At 42.8% G+C, this 26,106-nt stretch overlaps 1 protein-coding gene across 1 annotated transcript in view; it reads left to right on the plus strand.

Moving 5' to 3' along the window:
• Nucleotides 1–16,262: 16,262 nt before the first annotated feature.
• The window catches only part of RFX6 (regulatory factor X6), a 115,676-nt gene continuing 105,832 nt past the window's right edge, over nucleotides 16,263–26,106 (plus strand). Inside the window, exons 1-3 of the mRNA XM_044291745.1 lie at nucleotides 16,263–16,482; nucleotides 17,187–17,343; nucleotides 19,134–19,257. Coding sequence (XP_044147680.1) covers nucleotides 16,263–16,482; nucleotides 17,187–17,343; nucleotides 19,134–19,257 — 501 coding nt within the window. The remainder of the gene's footprint in view (nucleotides 16,483–17,186; nucleotides 17,344–19,133; nucleotides 19,258–26,106) is intronic.

Consider the following 26,106-nt stretch of genomic DNA (forward strand, 5'->3'; position numbering starts at 1 on the left):
TTTGGGAGATCCTAGAGGAGCAGTAATGGGCTTGTTGAAGGACTCGCTTAGTCCCGATACCTGGAGGGCATATGGTAAGGCGTGGAAGACTTGGGCTATGTGGACTGATTGGTTGGAAGCAGGTGTTGAAGATGAGGAGATGACATTGGTGTTGTTACTGGGACATTTGAAAGAAGAAGGTTGGTCTGTTCCTCAGGTAAACCGTTTCATTTCAGGTTTAGCGTTTGGGTTCAAGTTGCGGGGTTTAGTTGACCGGACAAAAGACTTTTTGGTCCGTCAGGTGTTAAAAGGTTGGCCTAGGGTAGGTAAGGTGGGTGATCAGAGGAGGCCTGTTTTGTTTAAGCTGCTGTTAGGGATGGGAGAGAAGTTGGGCACAGTTTGTAGTTCTGGGTGGGAAGTGGTTTTATTCAAGGTTGCGTTTTCGTTAGCCTTTTTTGGGGCATTTCGATTAGGGGAATTGGTGAGTGGCAGTGTCAGCTGAGCGGGGGTTCAGAGGTTAAGATGTGGATTTGTATTGGGACAGGGTTGTTGTCCGGATCCGGAAGTCAAAAATGGACCAGGAGGGAAAGGGGCACCAGTTTACGCTATTTTCCGTCCCTAGATGTTTTATGTGCCCTGTCCGGTGTGTGGAGGGGTATTTATTGGGTTTGGGGAGGGATTCTGCTCCGTTTTTGCGGCACGAGGATGGTTCTTTTTTGTCAGGGTTCAAATTTCTGGCAGTGCTTAAGAAATGTTTACGGGCTTTAGGGGTGGAGGGAGATGGGTATTCTGGGCACTCCTTTAGGATCGGAGCTCAGGGCCAATGAAGATGTAATAAAAAAATTGGTCACTGGGAATCGGTTTGTTTCGGGTCTTACGTTCGACCTGGTCTATTATAGATATGCAGTGTTTATTTGTCTGTGCATGTGTTTAATTCTTTTCTTTTGTTGTTTCCAGGTTTGACAGCGGCCTTGGTGTGGATCTTGGGTCATTCTTATGTTTTCTGGGGGGCAGTTGGGGCAGATGTGCAGCCGAATGGGTGTCAGCTTGGTTTTGCTAGTGAAGTGGCTAGGGTCAGGTGGTTGGGGGTTAGAGGAATGTTGTGGGGGGTGTCCGATTGCATCGCCCTCTGGATATTTTGGTGCTTCATGTTGGGGGCAATGACCTGGGTGCACAACCATTCAGGGAATTGATCAGGGATGTGAAGTTTGACCTCCTTCGGGTTTGGGCGTTATTCCCAGGTCTGACAACGGTTTGGTCAGACATTGTTCCGAACAAGGTTTGGAGGGGGGCGAGGTTGGTTAAAGGATTCAACAAGGCTCGGGTAAAGGTAAATAGGGCGGTGGGCCGATTTATGGCTAGGAACGGGGTGGTTGCGGTTCGGCATGAGGAGTTGGAAATTTTTTGGGGAGAGCTGGTGGGGTACATCTTAACACTGTCGGAATTGATTTGTGGTCTCTGGGGATCCAGGGCGGTATAGAAACAGCGTTACGGATGTGGAGGGACGCACAGGCTTAAGTAGGTCAAGCTGCCCGTTGTTGGAGGCGGGGGAGGTCCTCGAAGTTGGTAAATATGGTGGTACTTGAGGATGGGAGGGCCCCGCGGGAGGGGCTGAACTCTCATGGAGGATATGGAACTAACGAATTAGGTGTCCATCAGTTGCTGCCTCCGAGCTGGGTCCAACGGCTGGGGGCATTGGATCTTCTATGACTTCCCTCGTCATTGGTTAATATATGTTTTTGGTTGCTATGGTATTTATGTTATTTATGTTATTTATTTATTTAATAAAACGGCTGCTGTGGCCGATTATATCCGAACCGTGGTTGTTTGTGTTATTTATTAACGGGATTAGGGGTAAAAGGAGACCGAACAGGTAGCCAATACCATAGTCATGAGTGTGCTGCCGCAGGTTGTTGGGTTCCTCAGAAGAGATGTCTAGTCTCTCCGGAGGATCGCTTTAGGAGAAGAAAAGAGTTCCTGCTGCTTCGGCTCTTCAACCCCACTTCAGCCAGTCTTTTTAGGTAATAGTACTTCTTTTACTTACTATTACTTAATAGAGGATGGTATTTCGAACTCCGGTCACGTGTTCCCCAAAGGAGTGGAGAGAGAAAGGTCCTGCGGCTGGTGGAGACGAGTGATTGAGGTGATTGGCACCGCTTGGAAAATCGTCACTGGGAGAGGAGGGGGATAGTGGCAGGGGGCAGGCTGCAGCCCAATATATGTATAAAATATATATAATTATAAAAAGAGAATAAAAAAAAAAGGGTGATATTGAAGGGGAAGATATAAAGGGACACGTGTATACACATATATATATATATATATATATATATATATATAGGGAATAAATAAGGAGGGGTATGAAATGGGAGGGATGATATAGAAAGGACATCTGTAAACCTATACATATACACACTTGCTTGACATAAGTGGAGCCAGTAAAAAGCCAGTAAAAATAGGGGATATGTGAGTGTGCTAACTGATGGGCATATGAAAGTTGGGTAGTGATGAATTAAACACTGGGGAATGAATTTAGTGATAATATAAAAAAGTATATAAAAAATATAAAATATATATAAATGATAAAAAATTATTATATATAAATTATATAAAAACAGTGGGGTATGGATGATGGGTGGGAGAAGAGATCAATAAAACTAATAAAAGATGTCTGGGATAGGGTGATGGGTGGAGGATATGGGGTGAGAGGGGTGGGGAAAGGTCAGAATCTCATCCACACTTTGTAAAAAATCTGTAGCATAAATTAACCTGCACTGGGGATTTGAAATCTGCAGCATGTCAATTTATGCAATGGATCTCCATCGCAGGTTCCATACATTGCAATGGAAACGATGTAATTTACAGTCATTTCCGTCGTAAAAGCTTTATTTAATATATGCTTTTTAGTTGCAGTTTTTGCAGCTGAACAATCTTAAAAATCCACTGAGGACTTTTGTGTTTTATTTTCAGTCACATGTGGACGATCAGCAGACTTAGGGCCCTTTCACACGGGCGAGAATTCCGCACGGGTGCAATGCGTAAGGTGAAGATCAGTAGGAGATGCTGTGAATATGTTGCAGATTTTCATGTAGAAGATCCATAGCAAAGAAAAGTACCAGTAATGTGGATGATTTTTGAAGTGGTGCCTAGGGCTTGATAGAGATGGCGCACAATAGGGTAGTATGTTCACACTGGGTAACCAATAAAACAAGTAAAAGTCTCACCTTGTCTGGTTACGCTAGAATAGGCGTAACACTATTGTGGGCTTAACAGGCAAGATCCGGTTCCTTGGTCACATGATCTTTAGAGGTGCTGAATTAAGATAAAAGAACCTTCTATCTTCATTCAGCAGGACCTGCGCTGACGTCACCGCACTCACCACGTGGTGGGCGCGATGATGTCACCAAAGGTCCTTTTCCAGCCAGGTCCTGCAAGAAGAAGAAAAAAGAAGACGAGCCCGGCTGCGCAATCAAGTGTATGAGGTGAGTTAAAAAATATATATATTTTTAACCCCACAATGGACCTTTTACTATGCATTCTGAATTAAAGAATGTTATTATTTTTCATTATAACCATGTTATAATGGAAAATAATAAAATATACAGAACACCGATCCCAAACCCGAACTTCAGTAAAGAAGTCCGGGTTCGGGTCTGGGTACCACAGTCAGTCTTTTTATTACGCGTTAGCAAAACGCATTGCACCCGCACGATAAAAACTGAACACCGGAACGCAATTGCAGTCAAAACTAACTGCAATTGCGTACCTACTCGCACGATTTTCCCTGATCGCAGACGCAATGCATCTGGACCTAATCCGGGCACGCTCGTCTGCAAGGGGCCTTAAGTTGATTTCATGGACTAAAGGTTTTCAGTTATAATAGCAGAGATTACGACTACAATGTCTTAATACACCCTGATTTCGAAGGGGTTTTCCTGAGTTTTTAGGTCATTAGTATGTGATCATAAGGCCCCATGCACACGGCCGTGTTTCACAGCCGTGTGCGGGCCGTGGAACCGCGGCCTGGATCCCTCCTGAGAGCAGGAGCGCACGGCGTCACTGGTTGCTATGACGCCGTGCGCTCCCAGCTGCCGCCGCAATACAGTGATACACTGGTATGATCTATACCAGTGTATTACTGTACTGTGCCGGCAGCAGGGAGCGCACGGCGTCATAGCAACCAGTGACGCCGTGCGCTCCTGCTCTCAGGAGGGATCCAGGCCGCGGTTCCACGGCCCGCACACGGCTGTGAAACACGGCCGTGTGCATGGGGCCTAAGGGTTCTGCACCCCTGCCAATCAGTTGTTTGAAGAGGCTGCAGTACTGTATTGAGCAGCTTACCAAGCACAGTGCCGTCCAATGGATAGCAGCTGTGCTTGATATTAAAGCTCAGTCTCATTCACTTCATGGGACTGAGCTGTGCCTAGGCCATGTGACTGATGAACGTGACGTCCCTGGCCTAGAAAGAAACACCATATGCTGCAAAACAACACACTGCTCCATGAACACAGCTCGGCAGAATGTGTATTTGTATTTAAAGGGGACAGTGGAGAAAGCTGTTCCCGTAAAACGTCTGGCAGCAGCTTATCTCACTAGGGAACAAAAGCATTGGGTGGGGGAGATTCAGGAGCTCCCCACACACATCAGTGTGTTGGCCAAACCTGCTGTTCTCAGCGGCTTCGGCTGACAAAGGTAAAGTGTGTATGACCAACTTTAGCCTACAAAATTCAGGGCAAATTAGAACCCAGCTACGTATATTATACTCTGATAAAGGCCTCTTTCACACCAACGTGTGTGTCCAGTGGCCGTGCTGAGAACCGGAAATTGTGGTCCGGAATACACTGGCACAGACCGTGGGCCAGCCACATGCGGATCGCGGACCCATTCACTTGAATAGGGTCCGCAATCGGTCCGTTCTGCAAAAACAAGTTCTATCTTTTTGCGGAATGTGAGGGCCCACCAGAGCGATTAGCTTGGGGGACTCATGGGGGCAATGACCCCCATATTTTAGGTCAGTTACTATGCAGTATATGTTTTCTGCCCCCCCCCCCTTGCTTTTCCCGCTCTTATTTTACAGGTAATTTACCTCAAAGAAGAAGAATTCAGTTGGAGCTGGTTTTGTTGATATTGTAAATTCTGTATGGCAACTGGAGAGGAGCTTCTAATTGGTTGCTGCCCTGTTGCTGGGGGAGAATCCCAGCTCTGTGATTTGCCCCTGCCTGCAAGGCGGGAAATTTGTACCCTTTATATCCCCAGGTTCGCCGCTACCTCAGGGCAGTCGCCGCGGATCTGGACAGCGCACCAGGATGGAGGATTTACTGCGCCAGCTGATCGGGAGAGCGGAGTCTGCCGGCGGAGAAGAATGGCTGAGAACCTGCCTGATGATGCCGCCGTCTCGCCTACCGCCGCCATCGCCTCAGAGGTCGCCGTCGCCGCCGCTCCTGATGTCGGCTGAAGAAAGGAGGGAGCCGGAAGACGGAGGAGCCATCCCGGAGCTGTGTACAGAGGAGCCATCTGCTGACCAGTGTCAGGGGGAGGAGTTGTCTGCGCTGCCTCGCAAAAGAGCTCGTAAAACCAGGAGCGCTTATACTCCTCCCCCTCCGAAGGCTGGACGCCGGCGCAGCAGCAGAGCAGAGACTGTGGCCTCTGGCCAGAGCCGAAGGTCCTCCAGGAGCGTCGAGTCAAGAGGACAGAGCGGCGTTCCGCTCTGTACAGCAGGTCCCAGTACCAGCAGGGGGCAGCGTCATCGGCAAGCGACGATTCCAGAGCCACGTCATCAACAATGCAGCGGTGCCGGTGAGACGTCATCAGCAAGCTGCCAGTGAAGGAGTATCAGCGCAGGCTTGCGCTTCACAAGGTTTTCAGCAGGAGGATTTAGGGCTACCTGTTGAGAGGCTCCCACCTCATGTGGTTGAGCTGGCTCCAGGCCCCTCAAGTAAATCTTCTCTACAGTCAGCTGCAGCCTCTGGACCAGCCCAGGAGGGACACCCTGTTGGTGAGATTCTCAATGTTTTGTCTGTGTCTGACTCAGCGTTGGTAGCTGGTCTGGTTAAGCTGCTAGTGGAAACTACTGGCAGGCGAAAGGTTAATTCAGCTTCAGATGTCTGGAGCTTTAAGTCTGATCAGGTCAGTCTGCCTAGTATTGAGAGTGGCAGTGTGTTACCTAATGTTGAAAAAGGTACTGGTGTGAAGGAGATTTGTTTTAAGGAAGCTTTAGCTTGTGAGGTTTCACCGCTTGGTTTTCATTTAAGTAATATTATCAAAGAGCGAATTTGGAGAATGGAATATGTAGAGTTAATGTCATTATTACCGTCTTCAAAAGATCAGGTTGTTAAGAAGGAGGATAGAGTGGATGAGGAAAGAAAGCGTTTTCTTCCCAGGTCTTTTAATAACTGGCTACAAGCCTTTTGTATTTATTCCGCAGTACTGGGTGAAAAGCATCCTGAGCTTTGTTCAGGACTTTTTCAGCATCTGGATATAATTATAGAAGCATACCGAAATTTTGGCGGGATGGCTTGGTTTCAGTATGACGAGACATTCCGTCAGAAGCTAGCGGTACACCCGTCTCTTAAGTGGGGGGTGAAGGATATTGGTCTATGGGTGAATTTGATGTTACCCCAGAAATCGGTTCCAGTTAGGTCATCTAATCCTTCACAAACCACTATGAGAAAAGGGGTGTGTTTTGCCTTTAACGAGGCCACTTGTAAATGGGCTAGTAACTGTCGTTTTAAGCATGAGTGTTCCTTTTGTGGAGGTACCCATCCCATGTCTCGCTGTTTCAAAAGGAACTCCCTATCTGGCCAGCAGCAACCAAATACCAGGGAGCTCGTTTCTAAAAGCATTGAGTCCTGTGAGGTTAGCAGAAATGCGACCATGGCTCGTCCATTATCCAGATCGTCAGAAAGCTGAGATGCTTTTTAAAGGGTTTCAGTATGGCTTTGAGGTGCCACAGTTTCATGGGTGTTGGTTGCTGCTGGGTTGAAAATCTGAAATCAGTTTCCTTACATAAAGAGGTAGTTAGGAATAAGTTGCAGAAAGAGCTTGATTTGGATAGAATTGCTGGCCCCTTTTTAGAACCTCCTTTTGAGAACTTTAGGCTTTCTCCTTTGGGCGTTGTGCCAAAGAAAGAGCCTGGGGATTTTAGAATTATCCATCACCTGTCGTATCCTGAAAAAAGCTCTTTAAATGACATGGTGGATAAGTCAAAAGCCTCAGTTGTCTATGCCTCTTTTGATAATGCGTTGGCGCTGTTGCGGTCTTTTGGTAAGGGAGCATTGTTAGCAAAGGCGGACATTAAGTCAGCTTTCCGTTTATTGCCAGTTTTGCCTTCAGGTTTTAATTCCTTAGGTTTTCATTTTGATGGTTATTTTTATTTTGATAAATGTCTCCCAATGGGTTTTTCTCTGTCTTGTTATTATTTTGAAGCCTTTTCATCGTTCATTCAGTGGGTTGTTGAGTTTGATATTAAAAGGGGGGGTGTTTTACATTATTTAGATGACTTCTTGTTTATTGGATTTCCTGATTCTAATCTATGTTCTGAATTGTTAGTCAGATTTTTAGACATTTGTTCTTGCTTTGGTATTCCTGTAGCAGCAGAAAAAACAGTTCTTCCTTGTTTATGTTTAGAATTTTTTAGGGATTGTCATTGATGCTGAGAATATGGTGTTTAGGCTGCCAGTAGAGAAGATAGTTAAAATCAGGTCTTTATTAATTTCTTTGTTAGGTAAGAGGAAGTGTAGTTTGAGGGAAATGCAGTCTTTATTAGGATATTTGAATTTTGCTAGTAGAGTTATTCCTATAGGGAGGGTTTTTTGTAGGCGTCTTTATTTTTCCACTAGGGGTTTAGTGTCTCCAAATTCTCATATTAGATTGACAAGATGTCTGAAAGAAGATATGTCTGTCTGGCTGGAATTTTTGCAGGACTTCAATGGCTCTAGCTGTTGGCAGGAAGAATTTGTGGAATCGGATGCCTTGGGCCTGTTTACAGACGCAGCTGGAAGCTGTGGCTATGGGGCATTTTGGAGTGGAAAGTGGTCAGCGGAAAAGTGGCCGTCATCATGGGTGTGCAATGGTTTCACAAAAAATGTCGTTTTATTGGAACTTTTTCCAGTAATTGTTGCAATTGTGTTATGGGGTCGTGATTATAGGAATAAAAGGATATTGTTACATTCAGATAATAAAGGGGTTTGTTTTGCCATCAATACTCTTTCTTCAAAATCCGATGTAGTAGTTAAACTATTGAGGCATTTGGTTCTTTTTTGTATGCAGTATAATATATGGATTAAAGCTAAATATATAGTAGGTTCGTCAAATGTTGTAGCTGATGCATTATCTCGTTTTCAGTTTTTGAAGTTCCGGGAAGTAGCGCCGGAAGCGGAGATGGAAGGGAATCCGTGCCCTCGTCATCTTTGGGATTTGATATGGGACTAATTTGTGATTCTATTAAGCACTCTCTGGCCCCAAGAACATGGGCAGCATATGCTGCTGCATGGCAGGATTGGTTGAATTTTGTTAATTCAGTTACAGGTAGTGTTAATGTTAATGAGTTGAGTTATGGGTTGCTTTTTGTTGCTAGTTTATTTAAAAAGAACTTGTCTCCTTCATCGATCGCTAGGATGGTATCAGGGGTTTCCTTTTTTCAAAAATTATATGGTAACCAGCCATTGTCATCTCATTTTCAAGTTAAGCAGATGCTTAAGGGTTATAGGAGAGGCCTGCCGAACATAGATAGTAGGAGGCCAATTTCTATTCCTTTATTGGGATCGCTATGTAACACGCTGCCTAAAGTTTGTTTTGATACTTTTGAGTCTTTGCTTTTCCGTACTGCTTTCGTGTTAGCATTCTTTGCAGCTTTAAGAATTAGCGAGTTAGTTGCGGCCAGTCGTAGAGTGTGTTCTGGTTTGGATTTTTCTGATGTATCTTTAAAAGGTGATGTAGTGGAAATTTTTCTTAGAAGGTCAAAGACTGATCAATACGGGAGAGGTAGACTAATTAAATTGAATGTTTGGGAAGGTTCGGAATTATGTCCAGTTAGTGTAGTAAGGTCTTGGCTGGAGGTTCGCCCAGCGCTGAGCGGCCCATTTTTAGTTCATAGAGATTGTTCTCCGCTCACTAAATTCCAATTTAGTTCAGTATTGAAAAAATGTCTGTCTTTTTTGAATCTTGGGTCTTGTAAGATATCTTCTCACTCCTTTAGAATTGGTGCCGCTACTGAGGCGGCACGGGCAGGGTTGGATGAGTCAATTGTCAGGAGAATTGGGCGTTGGGACTCTCATCGGGTTAAGTTATATGTTAGGCCAGATTTAATTTTATCAGTCTGAATGTTTTTCTGTTTTTGCAGGTAGTCATATTGTGGTCTGGATTGTGGGCCACTCCTTTATTTTTTGGGCTCAGAAGCGAGCGGAGAAGAGAATATATTCTGAGAACCTATCGTTTGATTCAGCTGACCTGCATGTTTTTTGGTGGGGTGTTAGAGGGTTGGGTTGGAAGCGTGTACTGTCAGAAATTCGTAAACTTTTATTGAAATGGCCGGTCCCCAATCTTCTTGTGCTTCACCTGGGTGGTAATGACATAGGGAGACTGAAAACGTGTGAATTGTTATGGGTTATGAAGAGGGATTTGTCGTTGTTGCAATGTATGCTCCCTTTTACTACTCTGGTTTTTTCTGAAATAGTCCCTCGTCTCATATGGTCAGGTAAGGAAGGTATTTTTCTTGAGAAAATACGCAAACGGGTGAATAGGGCGTTAGCGAAATTTCTTCCTTTGGTGGGTGGGTTTAGTTATAGACATATAGATCTGGAGGGCTTCGTGCCTGGGCTCTACAGATCGGACAATGTCCATCTTTCTGATGTTGGGATTGATGTTTTTAATTTAGGTCTTCAAAATATAATAGAGAAATGGCTGCGGTGCTTTGGGGGGCCTCGCCTATGCTAGGCTTGGCTTGTGGGGCTGTATCGCTCAGCTGATGCTGAGTGGATCTTGGTCTATATGGATGGTTTTTAATTGGTATTTATTGTTATGGTTATGGTTTTGATTATTAATTAATTTATTAAATTATTTATTGGTTTTAATCTTGGTTACCCTTAATAAAGCACTTCGGCCATTTCTATTCCATTAAGAAAAAGTTGTCAGTGTTTTTATTTAGCTTAATCACAATATGAGGGAGGAAGAGTGGGTCATTTGCCTCCATGTGAGGGCCCACCAGAGCGATTAGCTTGGGGGACTCATGGGGGCAATGACCCCCATATTTTAGGTCAGTTACTATGCAGTATATGTTTTCTGCCCCCCCCCTTGCTTTTCCCGCTCTTATTTTACAGGTAATTTACCTCAAAGAAGAAGAATTCAGTTGGAGCTGGTTTTGTTGATATTGTAAATTCTGTATGGCAACTGGAGAGGAGCTTCTAATTGGTTGCTGCCCTGTTGCTGGGGGAGAATCCCAGCTCTGTGATTTGCCCCTGCCTGCAAGGCGGGAAATTTGTACCCTTTATATCCCCAGGTTCGCCGCTACCTCAGGGCAGTCGCCGCGGATCTGGACAGCGCCCGCCCTCCCACCCCTTTAATTTTGTGCTATCTGTCGCTGTGCTTTATTAGAGGGGCTGTATCGCTCAGCTGATGCTGAGTGGATCTTGGTCTATATGGATGGTTTTTAATTGGTATTTATTGTTATGGTTATGGTTTTGATTATTAATTAATTTATTAAATTATTTATTGGTTTTAATCTTGGTTACCCTTAATAAAGCACTTCGGCCATTTCTATTCCATTAAGAAAAAGTTGTCAGTGTTTTTATTTAGCTTAATCACAATATGAGGGAGGAAGAGTGGGTCATTTGCCTCCATGGAAGCACGGAACAGAAACCCACAAAAGCACTCTATAGTGCTTTCGTTTTGTGGTTCAGTTCCGTTCCGCACCGCATCTCCGGATTTGTGGACCCATTCAAGTGAATAGTTCCGCATCCGTAAGCAGAATGCGCACCGACGGTGCCCTGTGTATTGCGGACCCGCTGTATGTGGGCTGCAATACAGCCACGGGACACACACGGTCGTGTGAAAGAGGCCTAAAAGCCATGGGCAGATAGGCAGGAGTGCAAGGTCCAAATAAACGTAGCCACTGGTTTAGGGCCTTATGCACATGAATGTATTTTCTTTCCGTGTCCATTCCGTTTTTTGCGGACTGTATGCAAAACCATTAATTTCAATGGGTCCACAAAAATAAAGGAAGTTACTCCGTGTGCATTCCGTTTCTGTATGTCCGTTTCACAAAAAAATAGAACATGTCATATTATCCACCTTAGGGACAAGGATAGTACTGTCCTATTAGGGGCCAGCTGTTCTGTTCCGCCAAATACGGAATGCACACGGACGTCATCCGTATTTTTTGCTGATCAGTTTTTTGCAGACCGCAAAATACATACAGTCGTGTGCATCAGCCCTTAGGAAGACGCCTCAGCACTTACCAGAGCAGCCATGCTGGCAGTTAGACCCCACCACCAATTGAATACTGATGACCTATCCTGAGGATAGGACATCAGTATTAAACACTTGAAAAAAGGGCTCGTTCACACGAACGTATTTTGAGTTCCATATACGGGCCGTTTTCTGCGTTCCGCATACAGTTCGTATATGAAACCATTCATTTCAATAGGTCAGCAAAAGATGCGGACAGCACTCTGTGTGCTGTCCACATCCCAGGGGCGTAGCTAAAGGCTCATGGGCCCTGGTCCAAGGGTTCAACTCGGGCCCCCCTTCCCTCAGTGTTTTGTGGCTAGGGAAGCACATAGCCTTCATGCTGCCTATGGCAAAAAATTGAGACAGCAATTGAAACCCCCCCCCCCCCCTCCAAACCTCCCATGCCAAATTCTTGACCTAACCCCTTCCCTCCAGCCAGAGCTATAACTTGACCAGCATGCACTTTCTATAATACTGGTGTCTTATGTGGCACAAAGGTCTTTGGGCTCCCTCAGGCTCCTGGCCCCGGTAGCGACTGCTACCTCTGCACCCCCTATAGCTATGCCCCTGCCGCATCCGTCTCTCCATTCCGTGGCCCCGCAAAAATTATGAGGCATGTCCTATTCTTGTCCGTTTTGCGGACAAGAATAGGCATTTCTATAATGGCCTCCTGTTCTGTTCCGCAAATTGCATCAGTATTTTGCGGACCCTAACATTGGTCATCAGTGAAGAAAAAATTAATTACAAAACCAGAGAACCCCTTTAAGCTCCCTTTCCACAGGCTAAGATCGGGCAACATTGGGAAGAAGCATTTCTAGTAATGATTATTCACGATAATTGCCAGATGAATAGTGTTGAGTGAAAAGAGGCATCCAAAGTGGTTCTCGTCTTAATTTTAGGAAAAATTGATTCTAAACTAAGCCGAATTTCCTCACGCTTCATGGTAACGAATAATTTTTCCTAAAATATGGCTGGAGTTGTTTTAGAAAGAACTGAAAAAAAAAGAAATTGATGTAGACACCAAAATCATAATTTCGTGCCAGAAAATTGTGCTGTGTAAACAGTGAGCTGCTGTCCAGAAACAATGACTCTATATGGGGTCTACTGTGATTGCTTATCCGTATACATATACGGTACTCGTTGTAAGCAAAATGGGATCAAATGCAGCCACAGAAAGTGGGAGAGAAGTTCATTTCAAACAGGGCTTTAGACCCAAAACACAAATCAGCCACTGCTCTGCTGCAAACAACATATAAGTTTTCCCTTACGATACAAGTGACTTAATACTAATCACTCAATCAAAATTACATTGATATATTTTACCCCAAGGAGTAAATGTCCACTTTGAGGATAGCAATAGTAATAGTCTTCCCAGACATGTTGTCTTCTGAGATGGTCCCCTCTCTAGTGCTCATTTTGAACCTAAATAGCCCAATAATGAGTTGAAGTGTGTTACAAAGAAGACTTGTATTGTCCAGGGCGGGCATGTTAGGCCTAGAGAAATGTTGGAGAAATATAACAATCCCCTATCACCTTTCTGTCAATGTCTCACATTTTCATTGAACCTGTGGGGTCAAACACCCTTAGCCATCGAGCAGTGTATTCTCGACAAGGCATCTGCATTCTCCTGCAGTTTGCCTGACCTGAGTTCAACCGAAAATTTAAAATTTTTGTAATGTGAGAAAGCACTTGTGTTTCTCTCTTTTGCTTGACTCCTCCAAGTAAGAGGGGTAATGGTCTGTAACCAATCTCAAATGTCAGCCCAGCAGGTAATACCTCAGTAATTCAAGGGTCCACTTGATTCCCAACATAATCCCGACAATACTATAGTGTTTTTAGAGGGTGTTTAAGCTTCCTGCTCAGATATGTGACAGGTTGTTTATTTCCTCCAACCTTCTGCGAAAGGCAGCATATCTGATTGTCAGTTTGGACCACAAACTCCTTCCTAAAATCAAGCATAATCAATTATAATTTCTACATAGAGCGGAGCTTAGTTCCCGAGATGCCCCCTCTGCCTCTGTGTACCACTTGACCATGCCAGATTTCTCTTGGTAAGGTTGCAATACCCCAGATAGGGTATCTGCAATTGTTTGTTATATTTTGTAGAGATGAGCGAAGTTATGAAAACGTTGATTCAACTGCTTTGCCAAATTTCGCAAAGAAATTTGCTTTGTGACGAATTTACTTCACCACAAAGCGCATTTGTAGTAGCAGGCACAATGACGGGGAATGACGATTGCCCCATCCCCCATCATTGAACCCCCTCAGATGCCGCGCTTATCACTGATTGCAGTATTTGAGATAAAAAATAAAGCCTTTCAGGGGTTTAAAAAATAATAATAATACCTCATCCGTTTGAGTGTGAAGAGGCCGCCACGGCCATACTGATTGAAGAAAACAGGCATAGAAAATTATAAATGAGATGGACTTGCTGGCCCGCCCTTTTCCCCATCCACGCCATGCTCCCCTTTATTAGACCTGGTGTGAGCGGCGGAAAAGGGGAAAAAGTCGCAATCTATGACTGATAGATGCCAAAAATTGGAGTATATCTGTTTGTAAATGACCCCCTATATGTGGGAATTAATTTTGCAACGTTAAGCAAAATAGGATTAAATGCAGTCAGAGACAGTGACACAAAAGTTGATTTCAAACAAGGCGTTCCTTATTTTGATGTACAAATTAAACATATAGGAGGTTATTTATTATTTAAGGTTGCTTTTATGTCAGTTTTATGTCTGACTTGGCTTTGTGTGCCTGCACCAAATTTATGAACTGGTACACCTTAATAATATTTCTGGCAATGTGGTTTACACCTTCAGGTGCAAAAGTAGACCAGGGGTTGCCTGGTGTAGGTTGACACTTTTGCAAAAGTTGCCCATAGTAAATGAGCTATACTCCATGTCTAATCTCACTTTTAACTCTTACACCTAGTACATTGTGAAAAGTGGTAATGATCACGAGATGTCGCAAAAAGGTCACAGATGTCATGGAAATGTTGCAGTAGGCATGACTTGTGACTTTTTTATGCCACAAAACTGACATATCTGATTTCATAAATGACCCCCATAGCTTTTACATTCATGCCCAAAACACAATACAATCACTGTTCGGCAGAGCGCTAACTAGACATAAGTTTCCCTTACTATACAAGTGGCTTACTACCAACCACTCAAACACAATTACATTAAGGCCCCATGCAAAAGACTTTATTTTTTGTGGATCAGATGTGGACCCATTCATTTCAATGGAGCCACAAAAAATGTGGACAGCAAACCATGGACAAAAATGTCAACAAGCATTGTGTGTTTGGCCGACCCCCTGTTTGTGGACAGCAATACACATATGGCCGCGTGCATGGGGCCTAATGTGTTTTACCTCACTACAAGAGCAACTGTCCATTTTGAGGCTAGCAATCCCAGTAAGCAGGGGCTGATTGGCCAAAGACCTTAAAGGGACATTTCCCGGTTGTCCGATGTCAAGGCGGCTGCCTGAGCCTGCCTCACGGCCAGCCAGTGGAAGTTTTTCGGTAATCATTTTGTGTATGCTTGCAGAATTATGTGATGCACTGTGGTATTTGGCTCTGTTGGGGGGGTATAATGTACAACAATATGGTATTGCTGGCCCTGCCTTCCATCAGTATTGACCTAACTACAAAACAGGGCCACTTTTAGTATTTTCTTCAGTGCCACTTTAAGTTCCCAGTCCGCCTCTTAAAGTAACAGTCTCTCCAGATATGTTCCAGCTCCTCAGATGGCTTTCTCTCTCTAGAGTACACCCTGCACCTAAATAGCCCAGTAATGAGCTGGTCTGTTTTACAAAGGAAACTTGTACTGGCCAGGAAGGGAATGATAGGCCCCACTACCAACTTGCCCATCATTCCATAAAAATCCAGCCCCAAAAATAGGACTTACCAAAGTGCTTAGCAAACAACTATTTGCTATGGGATACTCAGCTTTTCCGGATTCCTTATATCTCATCCAGCTTTCCCTGGATAAGATATATTGTTTCTGAAGCCTAGTACACACATGAGAGGAATTTTGGGTAAATATAATGATCCCTGGTCACTTTTCCTGTCACTTTCTCACAATATGTAGAATATTTTATGCTACTACAGATTTTTTATTACCTATATTATTCCTATAAAACACCATCAATTGTATTTGTTAAAGGAAACTATTCATATGAACACTGCAATCACTTTTATTAGATTATCTCGTAAGAAATAAAGACTTCATCATTGACTCAGTCATGCAGGTTAGATATGGAGTCACATAATAAACAAACATCACTTTGACTCACACGATCAGACAGGATTGTTCCAACCTGTTAATCATTAATGCCACTGATCTGATCACCACCATTTTTTCTATCTTTTTAAGACAACAGATAACCCAATTCGCTGCTGATACGTCACATCCAGTGCAATTATCTCTGCCCCTACTTGACTTTTTGTCAAAATAAAAGCACCTGGAACTCTAGGCACCAACCTGTTGATGAACAACTGCCTTTCGTTTGATAGGAGATTCATGCCAACAAAAGGGCGTGTTTATAGATATACTTTAAAATAGCCACCAGTAATTTCTAACCATTCTTTACAGTCTTTGTCAGACCTGGAAAGCAAATAGTCCATGAAGCCCGTGGAGCATTATACAAGGAGAAGGCAGGATCCCAGGTAATTTCTAATTTCCAGGAGCTTCTCGGTGAACATTCACTTCTATGAATTACGTTATATATTGATTCTTTTTTTTGGGATGATCATTGAACTACATTCAGATTGAACTTGTGCTGTGGACTACTTTTGATGCATTTCATGATTGGGAATACCTGTAGCTCATAGAATGCCAATTGAGCAGTTTTCAGAGACACAGGAAGGAGAGTGTCCTTTCCAAAATGGTGAATCCCACAAAAGGAATAACCCAAGGATTGAGGACTGCTATGAAACTAAGGTGGCTAAAGAACTTTCATTCACACAAGAGGGATTTTGTACCAGAGGGGAAGATCAAATTATGCTGACTCCAGGGGATGAAGAAACATCAATTTGCAATGGAATAAAAACAGGTATTTTTATTATTATTATATACACACATATTAAATGGTATTGCACACCTCCGTTTTCTATAGAGCTGTACTAGTGCTTCCATAGTAGTGTATAGTCCCTATCCTTGATTTCATATGGAAAGAAAAAAATGTGGCATGCTCCCTCTAAATCCATATTAATAGAAATATTCTGCCTTAGGGCTCATGCACAAAAATGTATTTTCTTCCCGTGTCCGTTCCGTTTTTTTTTTTTTGCAGACCGTATGCAGGACCATTCATTTCAATGGATCCGTAAGCCCGTTCTGCAAAAAAATAGAACATGTCCTATTATTGTTTACAAGGATACGACTGTTCTATTAGGGGCCAGCTGTTCCGTTCCACAAAATAAAGGAATGCATATGGACATCATCTGTATTTTTTGCAGATCCATGTTTTGCGGACCACAAAATACATACGGTCATGTGCATGATCCCTTAAAAGCATTTTGTCTGCGGAAGAATATCTTATGTTCAAGGAATCCACCGGACAGTGTACAACAGAGGCTCTATGGCTCCGTATTATCGAAGCCATATAAATTACAGTACTAAAATGCTAAACTGTATGAGCCCTAAATATAACAATGAGCTACTGTATACATACTATTTATCTTGTGACTAGGAGGATATAAAGAAACACACGATAAATAAATATATTGACTTGGTGTTTTCATTACTATTTGTATTTAGAGCTGCACATGACAAATGACACATTTTCTTCAGACGATGAAGATCTGGATATTATTTATAGGAAAACCAGTACAATGTGTAACAAGACATCTCAGAAGAAATCAATCACACAGATCATTAGGGATAAAAAGAAGCAGACACAACTCACTCTACAGTGGTAAGTAAAAAATTATAATTGAAGGAGGGGATAGAAAAATGTCACACATTTAAATGCTTTGATGCGTTTTTTTTATCTAGTTATAGTAATATTTCATTTGTATAAAATATTTTACATACATAAACACAATTATAACTTTTACACTAAGGTTTTATATGCTAAATAAATTGGTGCCAGACAGTACTACAATACAGATACTGGAAACTTAAAAATGAATGATAGGACAGTAAATGTAAATGTCAATTGGGCCAAGAACGAACTGTAGAGCGGAGTTTGTCACTTCTGCCTTTTTGTTGAATTGCTTAAGTTGTAAAACTGAACAAAATAGTGAGGAAAAATGCCCATTTCTGGTATAACCTCTTATAGATTTTGTGGTGGCCATTAAAGGGAACCTGTCACCTCAAAAACGCATATAAAAACTACCAGCAGGGGTGCAGGAGTGACTCTTACAGTGAATGCTGTGTATAAAACAGAAGCAGTGGCAGAGTTAATATGAATTTAACTAATCTCCTGAAGGGAGAAATATGAAAAAAAAAAAAAAAAAAAAGGAAGGAAGGAATGAATGAATACTGTGGAGAGAAGGAAGGAAGGAATTCTGTGGAGAGAAGGAAGGAAGGAAGGAATTCTGTGGTGAGAAGAAGGGAGCGAAGAAAGGAAAAATGAAAGAAGGAAGGCAAACATAATTCCACTAGCTAGGTCATGTTAAATATCAAAATGGACATTAGATGCTAGCAGACACAAATATAAATTCCATTTTAAAATTTCTATAAGTGATGAAAAATACCTAGTTCTAATTTTAAAAATTCAATGGAGTGAATGTATTTAAGGGGTTTTCTAGTAATAATTCTTTTTTATCAACTGCCCACAGCATACCCCCTAAAACTGAAGATTCATACCTACCCACTCTATGCTGCACCCGCGGTCTCCATCTAATGTCAGTCTTATGAACAAACCCTGCTGGTGTATAATGTGCCAGAATTATTCAGGGGATTGTACCACGAGAAATATTCAACATTTTTCAAACCAGCACCTAGATCTGAATACTTCTGAAATTGCATGTAATTAAATACTTAGTATAGCCATTTAGTTATTTAATAAAAATACATCTGTATAGTGCTACCTGCAGTTTGTTCTTTCTCATCTCTCTGTCCACCTTGCTAGGGTGGTTGCACATGCTCAGTTCCAGCCTTCAAATGCCACCAGTTGTATCTACTGTTAGAAGCTGCAAAACAGCACTTGTGTCAAAATTAGAATTTTTTTAATACCACAAATCTGTCATACTGCCCCTATGTTTTAGTCTTTGATACACTCAAAAATCCATCAATTATAAAGAAAACCCCAAATGTTCGTGAAATGCTAACAAAATAGACATACTTGTCATAAAAAGTACAAAATTACTTTAATAGAACAGAAAATAAAAAAGGTATGTATCTTTAAACAGTACAAGTAATAAATAGTAAAAAAAAAAAGTCCTGATCATTAAATATTAGATCGGTGGGGTGGTGATGCCACAGGCCCAAACAAGAGCCAATAGTGCGTTCCCCTGGCCATTTGACCCCATCAATATATAAGTCCTAGAAAGCTCATTTATGGTCCATCACACATGCACTGTAAAGGGGCTAAATGGTCTCATCAAGACAACCTAGTTTTAAACAGAAGTAGCTGGCACATATGGATGAGCCTCTGGATAAACAAGGGGCCGCACCATAAACTGCTTATGCATTTTGTCTAAAAACCTTTACTAGGAGGTGAGTAGCACTGGTACTTATAGTAGTGACTTGTCTTTACAGGTTGGAGGAGAATTATATTGTATGTGAAGGAGTTTGCCTGCCCCGATGCATATTGTATGCCCACTATTTAGACTTCTGCAGAAAGGAGAAATTAGAGCCAGCATGTGCAGCAACTTTTGGAAAGGTATGTAATCAGTTTTGACTAAAGAACCTCTTTGGGTATGTTCACATGCCAAAGCTTAAAAAACCCAAAAGTCAAAATGTGAAGTGAATTTGTGATAACTAACCACAGACACACTGTACACTTGCTACGTATTTTGCTAAATATTTATGTTAGACTACATGCACAAATTGCGGATCCGCAAAAAAAAACAGATGACGTTCCGTATGGCATCCGTTGTTTTTGCAGGTCTATTGTAATAATGCCTATCCTTGTCCGCAAACTAGAAAAAAAATAGGACATGCGCTATTTTTTTTACGGGTCAACGGAACGGACATACTGATGCGGACAGCACACTGTGTGCTGTCCACATTTTTTGCGGACCCATTGAAATGAATGGGTCCGCATGCTATCCGCAAAAAAAACAGAATGGACACGGAAACAAACAACGTTTATGTGCATGAGGCCTTACACTAGCATATATATCTGGCATTGCCTGGGTGTACATCTATCTATATAAATATTTTCTAAAGCAATTTCTTTCCTAGAAATACTCAGAATTGTCTTTGACTAAGGCCTCATGCACACAACCGTTCAGTTTTTTGGGGTCCGTAAACCGCGGATACGCCAAAAACTGAAGCAGCCCGTGTGTCTTCCGCAATTTGCGGAACGAAACGGGCGGCCCATTGTAGAAATGCCTATTCTTGTCCACAAAACAGACAAGAATAGGACATGCTATATTTTTTTTGCGGCACCATTGAACTGCACCCGAGCCGCATAAATTGCGGCTTGGATGAAGACCCGAACAACGGTCGTGTGCATTAGGCCTTAATTAGAGAGGTAAAGAAAACATCCACCATTTTGTTTCTTCTTCATAGGCCCCCATACACATTGATGGCCAAACCTGCTGTTCTCTGCAGGTTCAGCCAACAGTTTAATGTGTATGGGGAGCTTGCATACACCCAAAGAATGAGTATTCCTCTCCTCCCATTAAATACACTTTCGGACGAGACTTTGTGTATGCTGGAGCTGGGAGGGAGTCAGGAGAGATCATTCAGCCAATAGCTATTGAATGTGCATGGCTCACTAACACTTTGGTCATGCCTGCAAACTTTACAAAATCAGATACTTTCCCAAGTGCCCATTCATGCAGAAGACATCTTTGTATAAGTTTTGGGAGTGCCCCTTTGCCTAGAGACTGTTGAATCTTACATCTCCTCTGCATTTCAATCTGCCTCTCATCTCCCTGAACGTGCTGTCTAAAAGATAAACTGTTTGTTGCTCATAGAAACTAATCACAGCACAGCTTTCATTTTACTATAGCAAACCTCCCAACAGTCCTAGATTTTTTAAGCTGCCCTGCAGTCCCAGGTATGTCCTGATTTCAACTGTCTCTGCATCCTAAGAACACAGGGATAGTTGAATGCAACAGTGAAGCAGGGCCTGCTTCACCATTCTCTGACCTGTGCGCTCCCCAGTATTAGGCATGATGAGATTACACATCGTGCCAGCTGGGCTGTGTAGGAGGAGCGCGCAGCTGGGGAATCAGCCATAGTGCTCCTTCTACACAGCCCAGAAGGCCCAATGCCTGCTGGGGAGCCACAGGTCAGAGATTGGTGAAGCAGGCCCTGCTTCACTGTTGCATTCAACTATTCCTGTGTTCTCAGGATGCAGAGACAGTTGAAATCAGGACATACCTCAGCCATCCTGGGACTTAAAAAATCTGGGACTGTTGGGAGGTTTTTCTATAGTAAAATGAAAGCTGTGCTGTGATTAGTTTCTATGAGCAACAAACAGTTCTTCAGGGAGATGAGAGGCAGATTGAAATGCAGAGGAGATGTAAGATTCAACAGTCTCTAGGCAAAGAGGCTCCAATGACTGGGAGAACAGATATTCTGTGGGGGCACTATGGGGGCATGAATACTGTGTTGGGGCACTATGGGAGGATAAATACTTTGTGGGATCACTATGGGGCATAAATACTGTGCAGGGGCATAACTACTGTATAGGGGCACTATGGGGCCATAAATACTGTGTGGGATCACTATAGGGACATAAATACTGTGCATGGGCACTATGGGGGCATGAATACTGTGTGGGGGCACTATGGGAGGATAAATACTGTGTTGAATCACTATGGGGCATAAATACTGTGCAAGGGCATAACTACTGTATAGGGGAACTATGGGGACATGAATACTGTGTGGGGGCACTATGGGAGGATAAATACTGCGTGGGATCACTATGGGAACATAAATACTGTGTCAGGAGACTATGGGGCATAAATACTGTGTGGGGCACTATGGGGATATAAATACTATGCGGGGGTACTATTGGGCCGCCGCTGCTATGGTCCCTCTTTGACCTTTTCAAAATTTGTGAGGTACCATGTACTAGTAGATCTGTGTTTACCCACCTGTGACTCTCTATCTGATGCAAAACTACAACTCCCATCATGATGAGACAACCGACAATCATCAGGGTATGAGAGCCAAAGGTTGGTAAACATAGGTCTATGGTATTGTAAGAATTGATGTAGTAAAATGAAGGCTGTGCTGTCATTGGATTCTATAGGATCAGAAGAAGTGAGAAGCAGTGCCTCAGCAGTTACAGTATTATTAATGTATGCATTTTAATGCATGTTGCATCAAAAACCCATTACTTTATTACAACCTTCCAGAACAATGTTGGATGGACTTTACACCCCCCCCCCCTCAGTATTTTAAGTTGGATCATGAAGAGTATATTTACCAAGTTTTGTTTAGATCAGGGATGCTCAACCTGCGACCCTCCAGCTGTTGTAAAACTACAACTCCCACCATGCCCTTCTGCAGGCTAATAGCTGTAGGCTGTCTAAGAATGATGGGAGTTGTAGTTTTGCAACAGCTGGAGGGCCACAGGTTGAGCATCCTCCACACCAATACCTGCCCTCCGGGAGTATACACAGTAAACATAGCACTTACAACATGATTAAGAATAATGTAGAAAGGGCAATCAATTAGCTAAAATACTAATATTATTTCTAATATTATCTCAAAATCAAATTTTAAAAAGGCGATAGAGGAATTTTGCTAAAAATTAGTGAAAAGCATAAAACCTACTGCCCTATCTTTAGATATTTGTTTCCATAGCTCTAAATGTGCCTCAGCCCTGTATTTTTTCCTGCTGTACTATCAATCTACAGTATGTCACCAGTCTGTCACCGGTATTGCCTTCATATACAAGTATGTACTGATGGGCTGTCTCGTAGGGAGGGAACGAAGATATTTGGATCATTTATGGATGCGTCTGTATTTTGAACAATGTCCATAATGGCTGAAGGTAGCCATGTCTGTAACATGTACTTATGTAGTAATCTTTAAGGCTGGGTTCACACCTGAGCGTTTTACAGCACGTGATTCCCTATGGGAATGGTTCTCACCTCAGCGGTTCTCACCTGTAAAACGCCCGACGCCCCAAGAAGTACTTGAGCTTCTTTGGGGCGTCTTGTCGCGCGTTCCCGTACATAGACTTCAGCGGGAACGCGCGACAATAGGTGTTCGCTTGTCTCTGTATGCACGATTGCAAACGCCCGTACAATCGCGCATACAGAGCGCTCCATTGCGAACGCTCAGGTGTGAACCCAGCGTTAAGTAATAAGCACGGCTTGCTGATGAAATATGTGAGTAACAGATTTACATCTTTAAAAGAGGAGGTTTACCGCTCTCTTTATTTGTTTTGGCCTTTAAGGGACTGTCCGGCCTAGTAGCCGAGAACCCCAGTGTTCTGAAGGCGTTCTCCATTTAAAAGAAAGAAGAAAAAAAATCTACTGTCCATAATTCAGCGTCCGGCCTAGTAGCTGACAACCCCAGGTGTACCCCATAGAAAAAAAAAAAACACGTGTCCGCAGTCCCACAGTTCCAGCAATGCTGCCCTGCTTCTGGCTGTTTCTGAAAGTAGCTTAGCCCTGTAACTGCTGCAGCCAATCACTGGCCTCAGTAGTCACGTGTGTATGAATAGCGAATCACTGCTAGTGACATTCTAGTGACATGTTGTTGAAGTACATATGACCACTGAGGCCACTGACAGGGGGCTAGAACCAGGGAGGCATTGCTGGAACTGGGGGACTGTGGACACATGTTTTTTCTTTCTATGAGGTACCCTTTCCGACCACTGGAGTTGATTCATTTTTCCATCACATTATACAGTGCTCATTTCCATGGTTACGACCACCTTGCAATCCATCAGCGGTGGCTGTGCTTGCACACTATAGGAAAAAGTGCTGTCCTCTCTGATGCAGAAGACTGAGGGAGCACAAATAGGCCATAGTTTTTTTCCTTTAGTGTGCAAGCACGCCACGAGCAGTGTATAATCTGATGGAAAAATGAATCCAGCCAGCAAAGGAAGCAATATGGACAATCACAATACATTAGTAAGTGGCTTGTATTAACTTCCTCTACATGATAAATGGCATTTGCTGAAGTGACACAACCCCATTATGGCATTTTCCAGTTTGTGTGTACTACTGGGGCAGTGACTGAATGATATCTCCCTCTCCTGCTGACAGTCATAAAGTATTTTTTCTGCATTAGAAGATCTACTTGCATGATAAATTATATCTAGCTATCTTACATTTAGACTTTTTCTACACCTAAAATAGCCATATAAAATGGTGAATGAGACGGGCCTGCCGATCCCTTTCCCCTTTCCCCGCCACGCCAACAATTTTAGACCTGGTGTGAATGGGCTTAGATATTAAGAGCCTTCTTAGGCTGATTTCAGACTAGTACTAGAGATCCGGCAGGCCACGGTTTTCTTCCGGATGATTTTCAGCATATATGATGTGTTGTGACTGGATCTCCCCAGTCCCTAATGTAGCTAAAGGGGTTGTCTGAGTTATTTTTTTGTTAGTTGTATGTTTCTAACTAACCAAATGTAAGGGGCTTAAATACACTTACTTCATCTGCAGTGGCTCCCTTTTCAGATTTCACTTAGGGTCACATGACCTGTGATGTCAGCTTCACTCCCTGCTCTGATTTTTGAAGTTTTGTGCACAAGCCTGAGGGAGCCTGAGGAGCAGGTCTGTGTCTGTGCACAAGATGTCACTGTAGTGCTGCTGTTTGTTTTGTGTCTCCCTCCCACTGCATTCTTCAGGAAAGATTAACCCCTTCAGCAGCACAGACTCAGAGCTGGAGGCTTTGCTGAGCAGCTGTAGGCAGTGACAAGACATATGAGCTGCCCTCCTCATCCTGCAGACACAGAGCTGACAGACTGGAGGAGTTCTGCACATCATTACAGAAGAACAGCTAGGAAGAAGATCCTGTGTGTTTCAGCAGTATCATTGTACAGCTGGAACTTGTAGTCCTACACGTACAACATAAGTATCCCAGCAGTCAGGCATTTCACTCAGGGCAGCACTTTTATTGACTCCCTTTGCATAGCAGGGGGAGGGGCACAAATATTCATGAGGAAAACCTCAGAGATTGTTGTTATTGCAGGTAAACAAAGGGCCAGAAGAGAACCAGCGAAAGGAGGAATTTATTTTTTATTTTTGCCTAAAACATGCTTAGCTTATGTATATATTGCTGATCATCAGATATACAGTCCTATTTATTTATTTTTTTACATAACTTGGACAACCCCTTTAATAAGGCTAGATAAAGACTTACAGTACAAGCTTCCAGCAATGTCGGAAGGCAAAGAGGTCCGGCAGGCTGGTCCCTGCCAGAACAGTGGTGCTAGCTAACTAGCTTTAGATTGCCAGTCAGCTAAGCATACCGTAGACTAGTGATGAGCGGCAGGGGCAATATTTGAATTTGCGATATTTAGTGAATATTTGGTAGACTATTCGTTATATATTCGCAAATTCAAGATAATTTTCTTGAACACGAAAAATTGGTAATGTAATATTCCTGCACTGCGCGCGAAATACAGGCGTGGGTCACTATAGCTACATTTTTCAAGCTGCTAGGAGTTTCCTGAGACTGGAGAAAATGGTTGGCACAGCAGAACATTACAATAGCTTTATATGCAGATAGAGTGCTCCAATATATTCGCAATTGCAAAATCGTCACTAATGATGCGAATATTTAGGCGCAATACGTGCAACTTCACATTTTAACAGGTCTGAATACATATTACTGATTGGTGCACTAAGTATTGTTGTGAACTTGTGACATCACAGCACTATGTATGTATGTATGGACAGCAGCTACAGCTACACTATATCACTATCTAACCTACACTGACTATCTCCCACTATCTGTATTATATATATAAGCTAACTAACTAACTATCTAATGTAATGACACGGGAAAGCACAGAGCACAGCAATGACACTGCTGTCTCTCTCAGATCTGCAAAATACTGCATATAAGGGCTTCTGGGGAGGTTCTTATATAGTAAGAGGTAGGCAACTTACCTATTGGTTGCTAGGGATGTTGCTAAGCTCAGACAAAGACATTGCAGCCTTCTCATTGGCCCACAAGCAAGAAGGGAGGTTACTGTTGAAAAAAAAAATCTAGTATATTCGAAATTACGAATATATATCGAAGTGCTGATATTTGCGATTGATATTTGTTAGTTGAATATCCGCACCCAACACTACCGTAGACCACTTGTAATCATATTTTACATAAAAAAACTCTAACTTGTACAGAGCAGTAATATGGTCATGTGCCAGTGCTCTGCTTAATGTGTGAAATACATATTAAAATTCACAGTATCATCAATCACCAAATATAGTTTTTTTTTAAATCTGGAATTACTCCATTTACCACTGAGGGCATTACTGATAGCTTGTAGACTTCATGAGCTGAATACCAGAGACAAAAGTAGCCAGTATCATTCCGTGAAGAAGACGCTGTTCTAATGGCCTTTAACAAGTCACAACTA

The sequence above is a fragment of the Bufo gargarizans genome, chromosome 4, assembly GCF_014858855.1.
Source record: "Bufo gargarizans isolate SCDJY-AF-19 chromosome 4, ASM1485885v1, whole genome shotgun sequence".
NCBI classification, from domain to species: domain Eukaryota; kingdom Metazoa; phylum Chordata; class Amphibia; order Anura; family Bufonidae; genus Bufo; species Bufo gargarizans.